This window comes from Hippocampus comes, unplaced genomic scaffold (genome assembly GCF_001891065.2).
Source record: "Hippocampus comes isolate QL1 unplaced genomic scaffold, H_comes_QL1_v1.1 scaffold156, whole genome shotgun sequence".
Taxonomy (NCBI): Eukaryota; Metazoa; Chordata; class Actinopteri; order Syngnathiformes; family Syngnathidae; genus Hippocampus; species Hippocampus comes.
This window is the reverse complement of record NW_017805744.1, coordinates 3,773,662-3,793,360: the sequence shown is the minus strand read 5'-3', so window position 1 is coordinate 3,793,360 and position 19,699 is coordinate 3,773,662. Positions and strand designations below refer to the sequence as shown.

The 19,699-nt window shown below is 42.7% G+C and overlaps 1 protein-coding gene across 2 annotated transcripts in view; it reads right to left on the bottom strand.

Annotated features, from left to right (window-relative positions):
- Nucleotides 1-19,149, bottom strand: part of LOC109524323 (complexin-2) — a 54,444-nt gene extending 35,295 nt beyond the window's left edge. Inside the window, exons 1-2 of one of the 2 annotated variants that reach the window (XM_019884109.1) lie at nt 19,127-19,149; nt 8,257-8,367 (exon numbers count right to left, since the gene is read on the bottom strand). In XM_019884109.1, coding sequence (XP_019739668.1) covers nt 8,257-8,287 — 31 coding nt within the window. In that variant the 5' untranslated portion in view covers nt 8,288-8,367; nt 19,127-19,149. Of the gene's footprint in view, nt 1-8,256; nt 8,368-10,733; nt 11,018-19,126 lie in introns of those variants that run through there. The other variant, XM_019884108.1, reaches the window with a different exon arrangement.
- Nucleotides 19,150-19,699: the final 550 nt, after the last annotated feature.

The window sequence follows — 19,699 nt, the reverse complement described above, 5'->3', positions numbered from 1 at the left end:
CTGGAAGCAACAGTTGCATTGCAGTAAATATATGACATATTTGGTGTTAATTTTCAGTTGTCATTTTGCCTGGATGAAGAGCAAAGACACCACAACGTCACTGACAAGCATGACTTTGTTTTAATAAAGCGAAGGTGGCCAAGGTCTGGAAAATGAAACCTCGAGTTTTAAAGAGGAAGTCAAATCAAAGATTTCTTTGCAATAATATTCTATGTACCCCCACTTATGTAAACACGATAATCTGATTTATACTGCGTTTGTGAAAGATGAATCTCGAGGGGGTGGCCATTTAGTCACGTGTTGCTGACGGAATACGACGTCATAGTGCCGAAGGGCATAACGAGCGTCACGGCCCACCTGTTTTCTGCATTTGGTCATGCGACATTCACAAGGTGAGAAAAAAAAAGACACCTTTCTCATTTGTCCTGTCCTTTTTGGAGGAGCTCTCCTTTCAAAACAATATTTTGAAAAGAAAAAAAAAATCATCAATGCCTTTATCACATACCGTGATTACACCAATGGGGGCACATAGAACATATTATTGGAAAAAAACAATTCTGATTGGACTTCCCCTTCAAGCAAATGATTACCAAATTAAATCAGCTTTACCGTTAGCTTGATTTTGAAGCATTCCTCATCCACATTTGTCAACGACCTTACAGTGCGCATTATTGGCACCCACGGGACTGAAGCGCAACGGCAACGCTTCATAGCTGCCAGTTTAAGGGCGAGTCAATGTTTAGGGGCTGCATGATGACAGCATTTTGCTCTTCATCTTGGAGACGTGTTGGTGATGTGTTCATGAAGTCGTGTTTCAGGTCAGCTGCTGTCATTCGTCACCTTTCTTTTGAAGAAGAAGATACACGAGCCCACAGTGCAATCCCTCGGCCTCCGTGGCGAGATGAGGGTTGACATGTACATCATCAATTCAGCCATCATCTTCACGCTAACATTGTTTCTAAGTTGGAGCGGAACTTGTACTCTCTCAAAAGAGCAGCACATACACAAGGTCATTCATAGACTGGTCGTCAAAACAAAGACGTAAAATAACTTCGACAATTCATTTTTTATTTGCTGCAGATAGAAACTGCAGCATAATGTACAAAATGACTCATTTTTTTACAAATTGTCAAAAAAAAAAAAAAAAAAAAAATATCAGTAAAAATTGCCGTAGTTGGCAGACATCTGCAAGAGCTCTTTTTTGTTGTTTTTGTGTTTTGTTTTGTCATACGGTGTTTGGTGTGCTTCGTACGGACCCGTTGTGGACCGTTCTCAGCGTTTTGGCCACGACATTCATCGAAGGAGAAAGAATCTGTGCTTGATAGTCTCGCCTTCTCAGCAGCACGCGTGTAACCAGCACTGATTTTGATGGCAGGAATGTCGGCGCTATTTGACTGTCGCCGCTCGACAGCACCGTGGCGCTTGTGTGTTCTTTGCGCCTTTAATGAGCAGCATTATTTACGGCCCGTTTTGTTCAGCAGAGATGTCGGCGCTGTTGGACAGTCTGCATTGGTGCGGCTGGAGGGATGGCTGCTGGAGCTGAGGAGAGAGGAGCATTGCTGTGGTGCGCCGATGCCTATTTGGAACTGAGAGTTGCCGCTTGGAATTGAAGCGGATTTACATGGGACATGGAGAAGTGAATCTCCTTTTTCGTCAGCGGACGCTACAGCTTGTTGTTTTACTTGTAGCAGACACATGGGACATCATGCGCATTTCTCCCCTCTTTCATCCATAACTGCTTCAAACAACAAGGCGTATGCAGAAATAGTGGTTACGATTGCATGACTGTCCGTGTCTTATGTTATACAATCTTACCGCATTTTGTTGTTTTATGTTCACCATTCTGTCAAGTGCTTGGTTACATCTGCAGCTGTTGTGAAAGTGCTATATAAATAAAGATGTATTGTATTTAATATCCATGTCTGGCCATTTTTTGGGGTGAAAAACTAATTCCAGTTTGGAAAAAAATAATCTGACTTTTTGAGCCATAGGAACAATGATTAAAAAAAAAAAAGTTCTTTCTGTTTTCTGCTACAGCAATAGACGTATGCCTTAGCAGTCCGAACATAAAGACAATATATACTCTTTCCCAGGATTTGGGGGTGAGAATCAATCCCAACTTTGCCGTGCAGCTCCTTGTTAGAGAAGAGCAAGTAGCGCCAAAAGTGCTGTGGCAATCAGCAGTTGGACATGTGCATTCAACAGTTTAGAAAAGGTCAAATTAAAGTTCACCTGTAAAGGTTACAGTGCATTTTAGCTTCATCCTGACATTTCACCTGAACGCCCAAAATCCTTTTTCTTTTGCCAAGACACACACGGCATTTAATGGCTGCCTACCAGCTCCAGCGAATTACGGATAATTGGAAAGTTTACCCGTGTGTGAGGAAGCAACTAGGAACCAGGGATAAACTCCCATCTGAGCGGATGATGATGTAACAGTAATTACAGCGCAATTAATATATTGGTGGGCTCATATTTTCTTCTTCAGGTTGCGTATTTTCACCTCCGAGCCAAACATTAAAAGCACAGAATCTTCCTTTTTGGCGTGCGTGGCCTGGTGGGCGTCCGATTACATTACCGTGTATCAATTCATCAGGATTAGACGGCCTCCGTTCCTCTGAAGTGGATTAAAACAGGGGCCCCACGTGTTGGCGGCCGCAGACGTGATTCTTACGAGCCAGCACAAGTGTGGAAAAAAATCTCATTTGAATTTGTCGGCCCGGCCGGGCTTGGCCACCCATGCGCAAACGTCTCTGTCGATGAAAAGCGGCAGCAAGCGTGTGTTATTTAAAGCCCGTGTCGTGTTATCTCAGGAAGGTATAGGCGCCTACCCGGCTGCCGCTTGGCCAAGATGGTGGAAAATTGTTTGTCAGAGTGTGAGCACGTGCTGAAGGGGATAAATAACACACGCAGTGCCTCATTCCCCACCCTGCGTGCAAATCTGTTGGAATGAAATATCACTAGAAGAAGTCATTTGCGTTTGTCTGGGCAGGGATGACTTTATGCTCTTCTAAAACATGGCCAGAAGACGTGCGAGAAGGGAGAAAAATTGCAGTATATTCCGATTAGGATTGATTATCATGTAATGTGTACCTTTTTTAACCCCATTAAGACAGAAACTAATCTAGAACGGGAATTTTTCAGCCCCTTAACATGTGAGTTCCACTATTTATGAGTTGGAATCCCGATTTGGTCAAAATTTGAGTCAGTGCGGTTCAGTATGCTGTGAAAAAGGAGAGCCACAGTTGCCAGTGCACTTTCAATTCACTGAACAAGAAAAAGAGTCAAACACACAAATACAAAATTATGACACTCATAAGGAGGGACTCCGAGTCCAGTTCCTGGAATTACTCACGAGGCCACACCTCTTAAAGGCACACACCATCACACAAATACTACAATATGTACAATAGACAATCAAACATTCACGCTCACACTCACACCTAGGGCCAATTTGGAGTTTTCAATCAGCCTGCTATGCATGTTTTTGGAATGTGTTCTGTCATCTTGCCACACGTCTCATGCAACATAACAGTATTATCATATTTAATCATATAAAAGTACTTGTTGATTTGGCTTTTCTGTCTAATCCATTTGGGAGCTTTGACAAGAGAACACATTGACTACTCAATTAGCTGGCTAGCTTGATAGAGACTGATTGGCTAGCTGCGGCCATATGCTTGTCACTTGTGCTCCAAAGGTGACGTGGTTTTTGTGTGTGTGTGCTTAGTAGTTACTTCCATGTCATAATTGAAAACTGAAATGTTTTTTTCAGTCCTCCTCATTGACCATTGACATCTAGACGATTATAAGAGAGTGTTTAAAGTTTGTTTTATTGTTTTGTACATATTGTTATTGCGCTAGTTGACCAAAATGGGCGGGGAACAGCACAGAGTCACACACGCCTGCTGACTGCACAATTCACCTCTTCAGTATGTATAAATAAATGTGCACAGAAACACAAACAGCAACCGTCGGTCAATGTTGACTTGTTTGAGAAGGCTCTTGCTGCTGAGGTGCACATCTCCCAGCACGCCAATGCTGGCACGGCCAGCTCTGTAAATAATCGTTGGCATTTTATTATATGTTAGCGTAATGCTAAGAATGTTTTCTTTCGGCGAAGTTGTTTGGGTTATTTAAAATACATGGAATTCTTTCATTTTATATAAATATATATAGAATGATATATACAGAAGGTAGGTTTTAAAGAGAAACAAGTGAATACATTAATTTAGTAAAAGTGAACTGCAAATATGTGGGATATTTCTGTACTAAAACATGGCCTATAGAAGTTTATAAGTTAGACTCCAGAACAAATTATTTCACTTGACGTTATTTCCTATTTCCTATGGGATATTCTTTTCTTACTTTTATTTTTTCAGAATTCAGTAAGATTGTGTTCACTGTGATTTTCTATCAATGATGTCTTATCAGAAACATCTTCCACTTTTTATTTTTTTATTTTTTTTACATACACTCGGGCACACAGACCATTTCCCCTGGTGCATCCCTGATTGAGGTTTTCTCGCGTTGCCCTTCAGATTTACAGTAATGGCGGCAGAGGGAGGAAGGGAAGGAGCTGGGAGGGACGGTGCTACACAGGAAGAAAGGCCCAGAGAAGTGTGAGATGGGTGGGGGTAACACCCGCGGGATGGATAGATGGCACGTGATGACTTGAAAGGCGAGGCAGTTGGGGAGGGAATGGAAGAAGAGGCCGGAGTGAGCGACGGAGGAAGTCGGAGTAGACAAAACATCCTCCATTAACAGCCAATTTGTCCCTTTTCATCCTCCACTTCATCCTCCCAAGCCAGTAGAAATGTAAGGGAGTTGTGTGTTCGGGTTGCGGAGGTTACAGATGCAGGCGGCTTTTTACGAGTCGTTTTGATGTAACGGGTGATACATTTCCACCAGTGCGCACACCACAGGAGCCATGAACAGCCTCTCACAGACTCGCACGCACCAAGACACAGTGAGCACTATCCGCAAACATCATTCTTCCTGACTTGCAGATTGAATCTATTTGTCATGTGTCCACTTTGCTCAAAATGAGCTATTTGGCCATTGTGTGAATCTGAGGCCCCCCCCACCCCGAATATGAGGGCTGCATGGCTCAGTGGGAGGGTGGTCGTCTCCCAACCTAGAGGTTGGGGGTTTGATCCCCATCCATTGCAACCTTGTTGAAGTGTCTTTGAGGAAGATACTGAACCTCCAGTTGCTCCTGATGCTGTGCCATCAGTAGGTCAATGAAAAAAACGGTGTTAAGTGCTTTGAGTACTGTTGGTAATTGTGGAGAACAGAAGTTTAGTCATTCATTCGTGAAATGTCTGCTCAACAGAAAATGCCACACATGGTGATCCATGAGAATTGGTGGCTGAAAAGAGATCATGATCGTATTTTGACGATCATTTTACATTATAAAATTCCCCCAATTTATGATCATGACAAAATGTCGTTTTTAAATAGTTATATCACCTTTAGTCAACCACAAAAGCTGCACTTAAGACACAATATAGGGCTTCTCCTAAGCTTCTTTATGAATCAAAATCCGAGTGTCGACAGTGGAGATGGTTTGGATATTTTATTCCGGCGCAGAGTGTCGCAGCGCTGCAGTCGGCACTAACACGACCAGCCAGCTGTTGCTTCACGTGCATGCTTGGACTCCTGCTGCTCTAACCAAGCCCCTCTGTATGCCGCATTCTGAGGACCGTCGCAGCAGCACAGAAGCGGGAGACAAACTTGGCGGGGGAATGTGAGCGTCGAGCTCGGGTGCGAGCAGATGGAGTGTGAACGTGCGCCGGTAGCTCACATGAAGAGGCCGACATAATTGCCTGGAGCTAATCCGCCGCTCACTCCAAAGTGGTTAGTTAGATGAAAAGGAAGTCACATTTTCGCCAGAGTTCGCTTGACCTTCAACTCTCTACACACACTGAGCTCCACAACAAAAAAAAAATGTCAGCCATGTTTAATCATATTCATCATTGATTCCCAACCACTGTCTGGGGCGTGTGCGGCAGGAAATTTTCCAATTTCCCTTACATGATCAAAGCAAATGATGTCTAGTGACAGACAGAACAATTAAATGCTCTTCAACTACATGGCACAAGGGACTTAACCAGCGTTCCACATTTTTGGTTGGTGGAGTGCCGTGAGATTCTCTTCGAATGTAAAATATGTCCTTTGGCTGAATAAAGATTGGGAAAACTGTATAAGTAATTGAACTAATCGAAAGAGATATTGCTTTGCTCAACTGTGGATAGGCTAAAACCCCACAACCACTACACATCAGCACACAACTAATACATAACCATCACATCCCAACACACCGCCGGTACTCACTGCACATAAATCAGCACACTGTCATTAATGTCCAAAACAGCTGGCAACAAAAGTGATTACAACCCGACGGGAAATTGTCATCATTTGGGCCCACTTAGTCCTTTTCCCTCTTCTGTGTCATGTGACTTGTTTGCGTTACGAAGACTAACATGGGAATAGGAAGCAGGTGTGTTAAATTGGGCGCAATTGCTCTCAGACTCCCTCATACTGGTCAGCGGAAGTTGAGTGCGGTATCTTATGGAGAAAAACTGTCTCAGGGTTTGAAAAATGAAGGATGCAAATAAACTATTGCACGACATAACGGCTGGGTCACTGACGTCGAGGAAGCCGTTGTGCAAGGTATGTCATCAAAGACATTGTCATACACGAAACCTGTAATCTCCTCACTTGAACAAGTAGCACCAAAGTGATCAAGTGAAAAGCATGAAAACGCGAGCAGAGTTCGCACAGCCTGCCCACGTAAACATTAACAGTTGAGATAACATTAACTGACCGGCAATCACCGGACAAAAGCAGCAATCACTCACCTTTTGATCATGCACGTTGTCAAGGAACAATGATGTGAATGCCTCATGTAGTATCAAAACTCAAAAATGATGATGTTAACATATTAAGGTGTATTCATTATTCCCAAGGGGTCCCTTTTTAGAAGCTCACTGTGTTATTTTATATTCTTCCACATTTGTTGTATTGTTGAATAAAACTGTTTGTAGTGAATGAAATGAATCTGAATGACACTCCCCCTCTCCCCCAATTCAACCCCACACTTAACACTTATTCATCCATCCATTTTCTGACCCACATTATCTTCACAAGGGCCGCGGGGGCGCGTGATGGAGCCTATCCCAGTCAGCCCATCTTCAGGCAGTAGGCGGGGGACACCCTGAACCGGTTGCCAGCCAATCGCAGGGCACACACAGACGAACAACCATCCGCGCTCACACTCACGCCTAGGGACAATTTAGAGTGTTCAATCAGTCTGCCATGCATGTTTTTGGAAGGTGGGAGGAAACCGGAGTACCCGGAGAAAACTCAGGAGACCTTTTTTTTGGGGGGGGTCATTTCTAGCAACCTTTCAAAGACAGTCAGTCCCCCTCCGGTTTTTTGGGAGTTTTTTTTTTTTTTGCAATTGCTACCAAGTTTGAATGTTGTATCACAGACAAATGGAGGAAACTAAATTGTAAAAAAAATTGGAGTTCTGAGAATTGTGTATGCCGTAAAACACGAAAGTCCCAAGATGCCATGTTTGAAAAGAAACAGGAAGTCTGCTGTTTTGGTTTGAGGAGGCTCATTCAGGCACATTTTGGCCATTTATTGGGGTTGTTGAATTTCTCGGACAAATTTATTCTACTAAATTTGAATCTTGTATACCAGACATGTAGACAACGCAAATTATGAAATGTTTTTGTCATTGTGTGGGTGTGGTGTATCGTGGAAAAATAGGATGTCATACCACCAAATGTTAATGATCCTGCTCATAAAATACAGCCAGTTTTTGACTGACCAACAATGTCATTTTGTAGGGATGCCTACCATGAGTAGACCCACAAAAAATTTTACAATGAATTTTTGGAAGTGCCCTTGAAAGACCACTAGGTAGTCTAATTAAAAAGTCAAATTAAGCACCACTCGGTCGGGCCTTGACCAAGCATCTTGTGTTTGATAAAGGTCCAACTGGCAGGAATATAAAGATGCAATGCCTCCACTACTGATGCCAAAATTTCCCCCAACCTCTGTGGACTTGCATCAAGTCCTCACATTGCATCTTCCTCATGTGGGCTATGTCAATGCAAATGAGTGAGTGGCAACATCCCGGAAGGTATTCAAGTTTGACAGGAAAAGCCTTTCCACAAACAAACATTTGCTGACTCATGCCGCATGTGTGCCACAATATAAAAAAAAAAAGAAGCAAAATCTTACCTCCCAACGCTTGTTTCATAACGAAATTCATGCTGGTGATGGCTTTTTATTCCCTGGCTGCTCAGAGCAATGTCACATTCAAAGGTGGCAGATGAGTAGAAGTCCCGAGATCTGAAAATAAAGAGGAAGCGGGGGGGGGGGATGAATCCATTGCTTTGTGATGGATCACAACACAGTTGACGTACAATTCGGTCAATTGCTCACAGACAACAACGCACTTCCGCACAATCTGAACACGTACCAGCATGCAACCTGTGCTCAATTTGTATTCCACATGCTCACACGACGAGAACAAAACCGGTACGCTTACTGAAACACAACTTGCATACACCATCGCACAATCTTCCCAACCGGAACGAGGATAGACCGCTTGCATGCGTTGTACATTACCAGTAAATCATGCTCACACAACAACACAGAGATAACACATTTTACACAAAAAACACAACATGTACACTTTTACCTTGCAACATGGACACAATTGACAAACAAATAACACATCACCAGTACGCAACAAATACATAACTAACACACAAGCACTCAATCTATGTGCAGCCAGCATACAGACTTGATTTAATTACACAAAACTAGCACACAATATTTTCATATTTACACACAATCTACATAGTCCACAAAAAGTGTACACAATAACCACACACCAGCACACTATCAATATACATTTTACACACTACCTGCACACAGTGCTGGAGCACGCGATCGTTGCAAAATTTAGTAGCAAATAATAAACAATCCTCACACTCAGAGTACACTAATGCCCACACTGGCGCACCATTAGCACACAACTTCGCCACACAACCTCCGCACACCAACATATATTTTATTTTAACAGTTAACACAACCAACACATCTCAGGAACAAAGACTACCCATCAGTACACAATTTCCAGACTACCAATGCACACTTTATTAACAAAACAGCACGCAGCCTTCACACAATTTACTGACAAATAACAGAAACCATTCACAACACAACAAAATAACACAATCTAGAAAAGAAGTTACTGACAAATAACAAAAAAATGGCAGCAGACTGGTAAGCAAGGCCGCCTCACAGTGCAGAGGTCGTGGGTTCGAACCCAACCCTGGCCTTCCTGTGTGGGGTTGGCATGTTCTCCCTGTGCCTGCGTGGGTTTTCCCCGGGTACTCGGGTTTCCTCCCACATTCCAAAAACATGCGCAGCAGGTTAATGGAACACTCTAAATTGTCCCTCGGCGTGATCGTGAGCGCGAATGTTGGTTTGTCTTTATGTGCCCTACGATTGGCTGGCACCCGGTTCAGGGTGGACCCCGCCTACTGCCCGAAGACGGCTGGGATGGGCTCCAGCATGCTCACAACACTCGCGAGGATAACCGGTTTAGAAAATGGATGGATGGATAGATAACACAAAAGCTTTATGTGATGTACTAACAAATATCACACAACATTTATACAACTAACTTTAAAAAAAAATCTGACAACCCTACACAAACAAAAACACACAATGTTCACATCATTTACCAACAAATAATCAACATTTAGCAAATGTTCAAAACACACACACACACACACACACACACACACACACACACACACATACACACACATCACCTTTAAACATTTTACAAATAAATATCACATCAGCTTGAAACAATTCAAAATCAACTTCCACACAACACATCATGAGTTCACATTCTTCACGCCACCAGCACACAATCAGTACACTAACAGTGCGCAATTTTCACACAAGACTAACACACACAAGCACACAATCAGTACACTTATTTCTACACACCTCCGCACACATCAGTACACATTTTCCACACCAAGTGCATTGTATAGAAGCAAATAATACACCACTTTTACACAATTTACACACAAACAGACCAACATCACACGAATACAACACTCGACTACACAAAACCCTCACACAACGACCAGTACCCAACCACAACCATCAGCACTCTCCCATTATACTTCACATCCACACACCAGCTAACAATTACAGAACTAACAAATAGAACACCACTGTTACACGATTGACACACAAACGAGCCAGTGTATTCGGTGTGTGTGTTTTCTTCTTATTAATGGTGTGTGACCTCTGCTTGTGTGTGAGAGAGCGAGAGAGAGAGAGAGAGAGAGAAAGTGCACCACTAACAGACTTGACGGGGACAGTGAGTGTGTGCGCGTGCGTTTGTGTGTTCCGATCGTGTGGTCAAACTTTCCATCGTATCCTCCGTCGGCTTCTTCACCTTTTATCAAAGCGGCACGGCAGCCACTCGTACACGCCACTCCCACTTCTACCCGGGCTCGCCCGTGCACGCGTAGCGACGCGCGTGCGGAAAAACCCCGCCGCCGCCGCGTGCGTGCCCTTCCTGCGTCTCGAAGGCGCTTTCAGCACCGCCGCGAGTGGACAGCTCCGGCTCTTACGTCGCCCACGCAACATCAGCATTGGCATCGAACGTCGATGATCATTACCTGCGATTCACAAGGAAAAGAGGAGGAAGAAGAAGTTGTCCTAGTAGCTCGTTGCTCGCATCGTCTGCACTGGAAGAAGAAGGGAGAGGAAGAGTCGGAAGATGAGGAGGAGGAGGACGTCCTTGCGGTTGCCTGCACGAGTGGAGAGCGAGGAGGAGGAGGTGGTGGTGGTGGTGGTGTATCGTGGAGGATGAGGCTCACACCGTGACAGGATGGAGAGAGTGAAGCAGAGGAGGGAAAACGTCCCGCTAACGACCCCACTTCTCCTCCTCCTCCTCCTCCTCCCTTCTCTCTCTCGCTCTGTCCACGCCTCCCTCCCAACATGGACGGACAAGAGCCATCACTCAAACGTGGAAGGTTTTGATCACACACACGCGCGTGCAAACAAACACACACGAACACACACGAAATGGCTTTACAATTGTGCAGCCGAGTTGTGCGTTATGGCTCAAAAGCGAGACCCATTACAGAAAAGCGAGCCTCCAAATATTTCGCACTTTCTTTGGTTGTTTGGTGAGTTGCCATCTTGTCAGCAGGTTATTTAGTTCGTTATTTTTGGTATTTAGTTATTTGAGGTGTTAATTTTTTCTTGGTGATGGCTCAATTGCTGGGTTGTTTTGTAAGTTTGTTAGTAGTTTTTTCAAGTTAGCTGGTTAGTTAGTTTTAAGTTTAGTAACGAGTTAGTCATTTAGTGAGTTGTTTTTCAATGAGTGAGCGAGTGAGTGGCTGAGTGGGTGGGATTATTTAGTTACTTACTTACTTAGTTGATTTTAATTTTGGGTTAGTTGGTCATTTAATTTAATTTGTATATATAAGTACTGTAGTTATTTGATGACTTGGTTATGTCATTAGTCAGTAGGCCGGTTGGCAACATAGTTTGTAAGTTGGTTATTTTATCAGTTGTTGATATGGTAAGATGGTTATTAGTCATTTAGTATTTTTGTTTGTTTATACTGTAAGTCATGCATTTCAAAATTGTTTTTGGAAAATGTAGATTTTGTGTTCCCCGGGGCTAAAGAGGAAAAGGAAAACCATACAGACTGTTATAGAGGCAAAGTTCAAAGGCCAACATATGTGATGGTATGGGGCTGTATTAAGTGCCAATGGCGTGGGTAACTTACACATCTGTGAAGGCACCAGTAATGCTGAAAGGTGCATACAGGTTTTGGAGTAACATATGCTGCCATCCAATCAACGTCTTTTTCATGGACAGCCCTGCTCATTTCAGGAAGACAATGCCGAATCACATTCTGAACGTGATACGACAACGTGGCTTCATAGTAAAAGAGTGTGGGTAGTAGACTGGTCTGCCTGCAGTCCAGACCTGTCACCCATTGCAAATTATGAAGGATAAAATACACCACTGGAGCAGCTGAAGCTGAATATCAAGCAAGAATGAGAAAGAATTCCACTTACAAAGCTTCAACAAACAGTGCCCTCGGTGCCCAAACGTTTACTGATTGTTAATGTTAATAATGTAACACAGTGGTAAACATGACCTTGTCCCAGCATTTTTGGAATGTGTACAAGCCATAAAATTCTAAGTTCATGATTATTTCCCAAAAACAAGAAAGCTTATCAGTTTGAACATTAAATATCTTGTCTTTGAGGTTGGTAAACATAGGTTGAATGTGATTTGCAAATCATTGTATTCTGTTTTTTCTTATGTTTAGAAAAACATCCCAACTTCACCGGAATTGTATGTTGGTAAAATGTTAGTTATTTGGCCCTTTTTTCAATTCATTAGTTATTTCGCGTGTTTGGTTATTTTTTGATTCGATAGTCAGCTAGCCAAAAACCAGCTTTATTATTATTATTAATTTCAATTTCATGCTTTTTGTGTCATTTCAGCTGTTGGAAACCCACACTGGACACTGAAAAACTCAACAACCATCTTCAATGTTTGTGTGAAGGAATCCAGAGCACCTTCCTGTGTGTTCGGTTTTCTAGCAGCAACAACACAGAACCAGTGCATTAATAACAGCATGGCGCCTCCATCCAGGAAGCGGCAATTATTTTATTAGGCGATACACATGGAAATAAGCACACCGCCATTGCTTAGTCAAAGACGCTGTTTGCACACTGTTGTTGCACCGTGCCGTGTTTTTCCACAATATGTCAGCATGACGTTGACTCTTTTCATTACGTCCTCCTCTTCCCTCCCTCCACGCCGCTGTTGGGCTCCATTGATGAGGGGCGACGGTCAATACTAATTCACATTAAGTGATTTTCACAGGGCTTGCAGGCACGCCAGGCGCGTGGTTGCATGTCTGATGATCAATCTCATTGATAAACAACTTTCCACGGCCGGGGGAGGCTATGTCAACCTTATGGGCCCTATATTGCTCGTTTATATCACCGGTGCAGAAAAAAAAAAAGCACAAGGACTTCAGAGTGCCTTGTTAGCACAGTGTGGAAGAGCTCCACAACGTCTTGATGGGATATAGTTCAGCCACCGGAAGCCTTAAGCGGATAATCTTCTCACGGCTCAAACATTAAGTTTTGTGTATCCAAAATTAGCATTTTGTGCCTCATGTCGACCCAGTGTAAAGCGAAATTGAGAACAGACCTAACATGCTTGCGTTAAATACACACAGGAAGTCGGTGGCAGAAACGAAACTATTTGGTGGACGGCACGGGATGATGGCGAAAGCGTGGGAGCATTTCAAAGTGAAACGCATGTCGGGGAAATGCTTTTACACAGGACTTGCTCTCCACCAAAGACCCCCCCTAGTGTGAAGTCACACAGCGCCAATCAGTGAGATTCACGGTTATGTACTGAGGGCGTGCGGAGGGCTAGGTCTCTCTTAATTATGACTAGCGTCAAATTTGTGACTAGCTTATTACCAAGGTGACAAGTACAGTACATACCCGTGACCATAATGACATCATACACTGTGCTAATTATGCTACGTCCACATCGGACACCATGAGCGGGAAATGATCCCATGCAGGGTTAATGCAGATGGTGCGCTGCGGTCTCAAAAGAGCAGCGGGTGACGGGGAAGGCGGGTGTGGCGCGACATGAATCAGAAGAGCATGTGACATTGCACCACATGATTACATATCAAGTGAAAAAGAATAATACATGCCAGTACTAAAGCAATGCATGGTGAACAAAAAAATATGTATAATTTAAGAAAAGAGTATAATTGTAAAATCATTGCAAACATGGGAATGGGCGTGTCAAATCGTTGGACTTGGGATGAGACGCACTCGACTTCGATCCAAAGAGCAAATTCCACACATAATTGCCTCGCGCCCTTTCTCCTCAAGTTGAGCTATATTTGCATTGCTTGATTACAGCGGTTTTTATTGTGCATCAAGTTTAACATTGCACTGCGCACAATCACAGGCCCTAGTGATATCAATTCACTGATTGTCTGATTGACAAGCAGCTATTTCCTTCTGAGCTCCGCCACAAAAGGAAAGCGCAGCTGTTTGTCAACAGGTGTGTGGCCAGAAAATTACCATTCACAGTCAGGGCTTCACGAAATACAATCCACACATATTCAGAACAATTCTCATCACATTCATAACCGTGTAGGAAACATGTCTAAGTAAAAAAAGAAGCATTTTGGTGAGCTTAACTTTCTAGATCATGTCATTTTCCTTGCAATGGCTTTGCTTTTGTGTACTTTCTCATAGTATACTGTTGGAATAAATGTGATTCTGCTATCCCATATTTACTCTCTGTGTAACTTTAAAACCTGTTTCAGAGTGATACCTCGCAAATACCTCATATACAATGGGGTAGGTTGATAATGGTAGACTTGTCGGACCGGGAGAGCTCAGGCTGCTCCTGTTCTAGCTTTTAAGACAATATCTTGTTGTTAAGTGAACGGCTTCTGGTCAAATTAACTGTTGCTTGTGAGAAGATAACATCAAACCCAGGACACCATGAGAGGGACATCGCAAGCTGTGTTCGTGAACCATCGACATCCAGTAGGAGCCGTTTGACGACATCTCAGGAATGAACTGTGTTCTCATTGAAACTCTCCTTTACTGAAACTGTTGTGGAATGTGAAAATACTCCCCACTCCCGTTAGTAGATTGTGTATCAGGGACATCCTTCCAATAAATGCAAGGAGACAAACGCGCACTCTTCAGAGTTGCCCCGGAACCTGTAACGGTTTACATTGCAGAGCCAGCTGGAGAGCTGCTTTGAGATTGTGAACCGAGACATGTTTTAGCGCGCTCTCTCTTGCAAGAAAGACAACCATGCTTGCCTCCTGAGTCTTCCTGTTCCTGATGTGTTCTTAGCATCTGATTACCAGCATAAACCTAACATATACCGTATTTTCCGCACTATAAGGCGCTTCGGAGTGTAAGGCGCACCTTCAATGAATGGCCTATTTTAAAACTGTTTTCATATATAGGGCACACCGCATTATAGGGCGCGTAGAATAGAAGTTACGACAGTGGCTGGGGTTGCGTTATGCATCCACTAGAGGGAGCTATGCTAAAGGGAATACAATACAGATTAATTTATATAGCAATTTCAGAACCGCTGCAGCTGTAACAAAGCGCTTTACAGAACATTTAAAATACTACGTTTTGCATGGGTGGTATTTGTAGGACACCAAAAAACAGGCAAGAAGCAAGGGAGCTGGAGCAGGGTGGACTGACCAAGATGTATTTAACAAAAATGCAAACAGGAGCACACTGGAAAAACACGAACTCGAAGTACTCAAACAAAGTCCTGGAAATCACAAGGAAGCCAAAGTAACAAAAGAAACCTGTGACAGAAGCGGAGCACACATATCGCACACAATTCACAGCTCACAATTCGCACAACTCGCATACTCACAACTCGCATGTCCCAACAAAGACTGACACAACTCAGGGAACTAAATACAAGCAAAGTGACAACACAACGAGAAACACCTGGACAAGACACAAAGGGTCGAGGGAGCTGATTGGTTCAACACAAGGTACCCGGATGACGAGAACAGGTGGAGACAAAAAAGGGCACATGAGGAAACAATACCAAATGTACCAAATGTAACCAGACAAACATAACACTACGTCTAAGAAATCAGAATATTGATCCATATATGAGGCGCATCAGATTACAAGGCGCACTGTCGGCTTTTGAGAAAACTGAATGCTTTTAGGTGCGCCTTATAGTGCGGAAAATACGGTACTTCAATGTGCGAAAACTGAGCTCATCCATCAATAGTCACCAGCATTTATGTTAACATCAAAATAGTGGAGCGAAGTTTTTAGAGGATGATGTGGTCATAAGTACAGATGTCCACATATATTTTGGGGATGAGTGATTGCGGTTTTCTGACATGTTAAGTGATGTAAGACTGCTGCCCCAAGTGCCTGTGTTTAACCTGCAGCCGAGACAGCAAGCTGACAACTCAGTGTGTGTGTGTATATATATGTGTGTCCATCAGTTTCATTTCAAAATATCCTTCTTTTCTTTTTTTTTTTGCACTTATGACAGTGCGTAATGTTGTCTCTATTAACTCGTTTTCCTTTTTGTTGATCTTTGAGGCCAAGTGGACAACATTCAATGGTTAACATCTCTAAATAAAGTGGAACCTCGAATTAAAGGACCTGGACCCAGGGGCCTACTGATTTAATGGCCAAAAGCTGTAGAAATACATTACGCAATTAGACAGTTGTGGTGAGTCACTGTACAGCAAGTGAGGAGGGACATACTACATTACTGTCGGAAACTAAAGAGCCATTTGAACCGTTTCATAAATTTAAACTAAAATGAAGATAGTTATTCTCTTCCTTGTTAATTCTTCGGCAGACACCCTCTGAACGGGTGACACGATCTCACCGATGTGGCTGTTGTATTCACCATAAAAATGGCTAAGAATATTTGTAAAATTGAGCTAGGCTTGCTGGGCTCTGGTGACAGATCTGATGCTCACACACACACACACACACACACACACACACACACACACACACACACACACACACACAAACATATACACACACACACACGCAGACACACCAAATGAATCCAAAGGGATCAATGACCTGCAGGCAATAATCAAAGTAAAGAGAAGGCTTGCAGTGGCAAGTGATCAGTTGACTGTTTTTTTAATGGACGCACATGCAGCCATCAGGTCTCAAAGTAGCGCTTTGGTGCACCAAAGTGGTCTCCCCAAAAGCCTTGTGTCGACCACCCGTACGTGCCGGTTGGCAAGAGGTCTTCCAGGGCAGAAGCGTTCGTGGGGAGGACCCGGATCCACATTCAAGCTCATCTAACAATCGACACTGTATACGCGTATGCAACTTTTATGTTGTTCGCATGACATCGGATCGTTCAAGGCTATATGTGATCTTTTTGGCTGCTTTTTGTCTCATGCACATCCATCGACTCCCTTGATACAACATCGGACCGATTTCTCAATATAATATAGGCTACCCACACAGACACACACGGCAACAGCACATCGGACTAAATGAAATTAATTCAATACTCAACGCATACTGCATTTAATTTTGCCACTGTAGCTCATGTAGACGAGTCTACAGTATTCTCAATAGTTTGTAAACTGCACAACTGGCACATTCTCAGCTGCATCCGGGACATCACGGCTACGCAAATGAGGCCGCTCCAAAAAGAAAAAAAAAATTCATAAGACCACCCAGTATGAACAATAAACCCTCCTTTTACACTGCAGAGGAAAACAGAAATAAATACACTGATACTGACCTGAACCTTTGACATAACCAAAATATCTAACACGACTAAGACACGTTTATATTTTAGTACTGTATATGGCAAAATGGAGCCCCATGGGGTTGATATATTAATTTGGGGGCAAGGGCAACTTTAAATCTGACAAGGTGAGACTGATTAATGGTTTTTGAGAAAAATTGGAGAGAGACACTGTCTGCCTGCATCGCATGGGTGTTTGCGCCTACTTTAACCTGTATTAAACAGAAACACATGTTATATGTCCCTATTATAAAATAAAATCAAAAGTGATTTTAAAAATAATACAGGGCCCACAGAACAAGCTATTCAATGAGCATCAGCATCAGTATCAAGACAGAGTGTCCCCAGCCTTGATCCAAGCCCACAAAAAATATGTCAACTTTAAATCTCTGTTATATTTAATTCTCACGTTGATCTTATTTTATAATCTGGTATGTTTTTCAATAATTTTAGGCTATAGATTGGATCCAAACCAAAGTAGAGATTATCTTTTGCAAATTTGAGAGGCTCTAATTGAAATATCTAAATTCCACAAACCTGCTACGTACATTCACACAAAGGTCATTTTCACCCTGCTCAAACTCATTAGTACTTCATTTGAAAGGCGCAGGCACATGCAAATTTATAAAAGTTTTTTTTCACCATTTTTGTTTTTAAACGTCCCCTCGGTACGAAATAACAAGTCGGCTCATGAGTGATTCATGCGGGCCCGTTTGTCCCTGTGCCAGTTTAATTAGAACATCTATCTGAAACACAGCAGCGGGCCCTCGTTTTGTATTAATAGAACACTTGATCGCAGTCTGTGTGGCTTTTTGGGAGAGCAAGAGCGGGGTTGAAAATTGAGCATGATTGCCATTGTAAAATTCGGTGTGCAAAGCTCTGTGTTCAAGAGCAACATTTGACTTTTAAAAATGTAAAAATGTCACTGCACAATGGCCAGCTCTCACAAATGGTTTTCATGTTATCATTTAAAATAAACCGTCCAACCAGTGATTGATCAAAACAAATGGATGTATAAATTGTAATTAATCACGTTTTTAAAATGTTTTGATGTTTACAAAAACACGTGCATTAAGTTTGTTAATGACTATACAGTACTGTATTGTCTTCCAAGTTTCAAAAACAGGCACGTTGAGTTCCAAGTATCTTTCCTTAAAAAAAAAAAATGAGTGTAGTCATGAAAAAGAAGAAAAGAGGACAACCCATTGATTTTAGCAAGATGCATTATCATTGTAAATGTCATCAAAATGATTTATAATGTCATCCAGACTCATAGTCTAATCATAATGAGAAACCATACAAGTGGAACCGAACGAAAGGACTACAGATCCCAGCAGTCAAACCCGGAAGCAAAGCGCCGGCACTACTAACTCTCCCTGTCACGCAAAAGTCATCATTCAAACTTTCCAATGCAGCCGGACATACGTGACGTGGCAACACTCCAACAAAACAGAACTAAGCACGAACACCGTTGCAATTGCAAGTCTTAACTTTATAACTTCTGCCCACGTTGTTTAAACGCTACTCCAGCCAGCGTTTGCACTGCCGATTGCGAACAGCAAGGAACGTTGAGCGATGCAGCAAACGTAAAGCGCCACGGACACAAAGCAAAACAGACCAACACAGTAAGCATGATAGAGTCTAAAAGATAATTCTATAGATCTGACAAAGAAAAGCAGACATAAACAACGTAGCTTACCATTGGGGCTATGCTGCCGACGAAGTGAGCGAATTCCCACTGAACCTACTGAACGTATTTTTTTTAATACGTCGAGTCAGTGGCAGCCCCACCCCATTTTAAAACCCCAGGTAAATCCAACAAGTCGTGATTGAACCAAATGTGTTTTGGGAAATATCAGCATCTTTGACAAATCTTATTGTGTTTCATGTTTGCATAAAGATTGATTTTATAGGTTTGACAAAGACAAAATTGTGTTTAAAACGCGAGATGTAAATTAAGGGGTGAAAAAAAAGAAAACTTAGTATCTCAAATAAATTTAACATGCATTATTGGCAAAATTGAAGACCAACAAAATGTACTGCTGGTGTTTTTAGTCCACATTGTGTGTAATGCTATGTATCCTACTACTGTACATTTTCTTCAGCGGATCCATTTTGTCATCAGTCCAGATGGTCATCTGCAAAGTCTGCTTATTATTATGCAAAAAGTAATTTGGGCCTTGGCGTGGTCGCAATGAAGTAGAACACCCACGTCTGCAGGCGTCAGGCGGCTTCTATCAAACAGCCGGCGGATTCCATTACGCCTCCATCA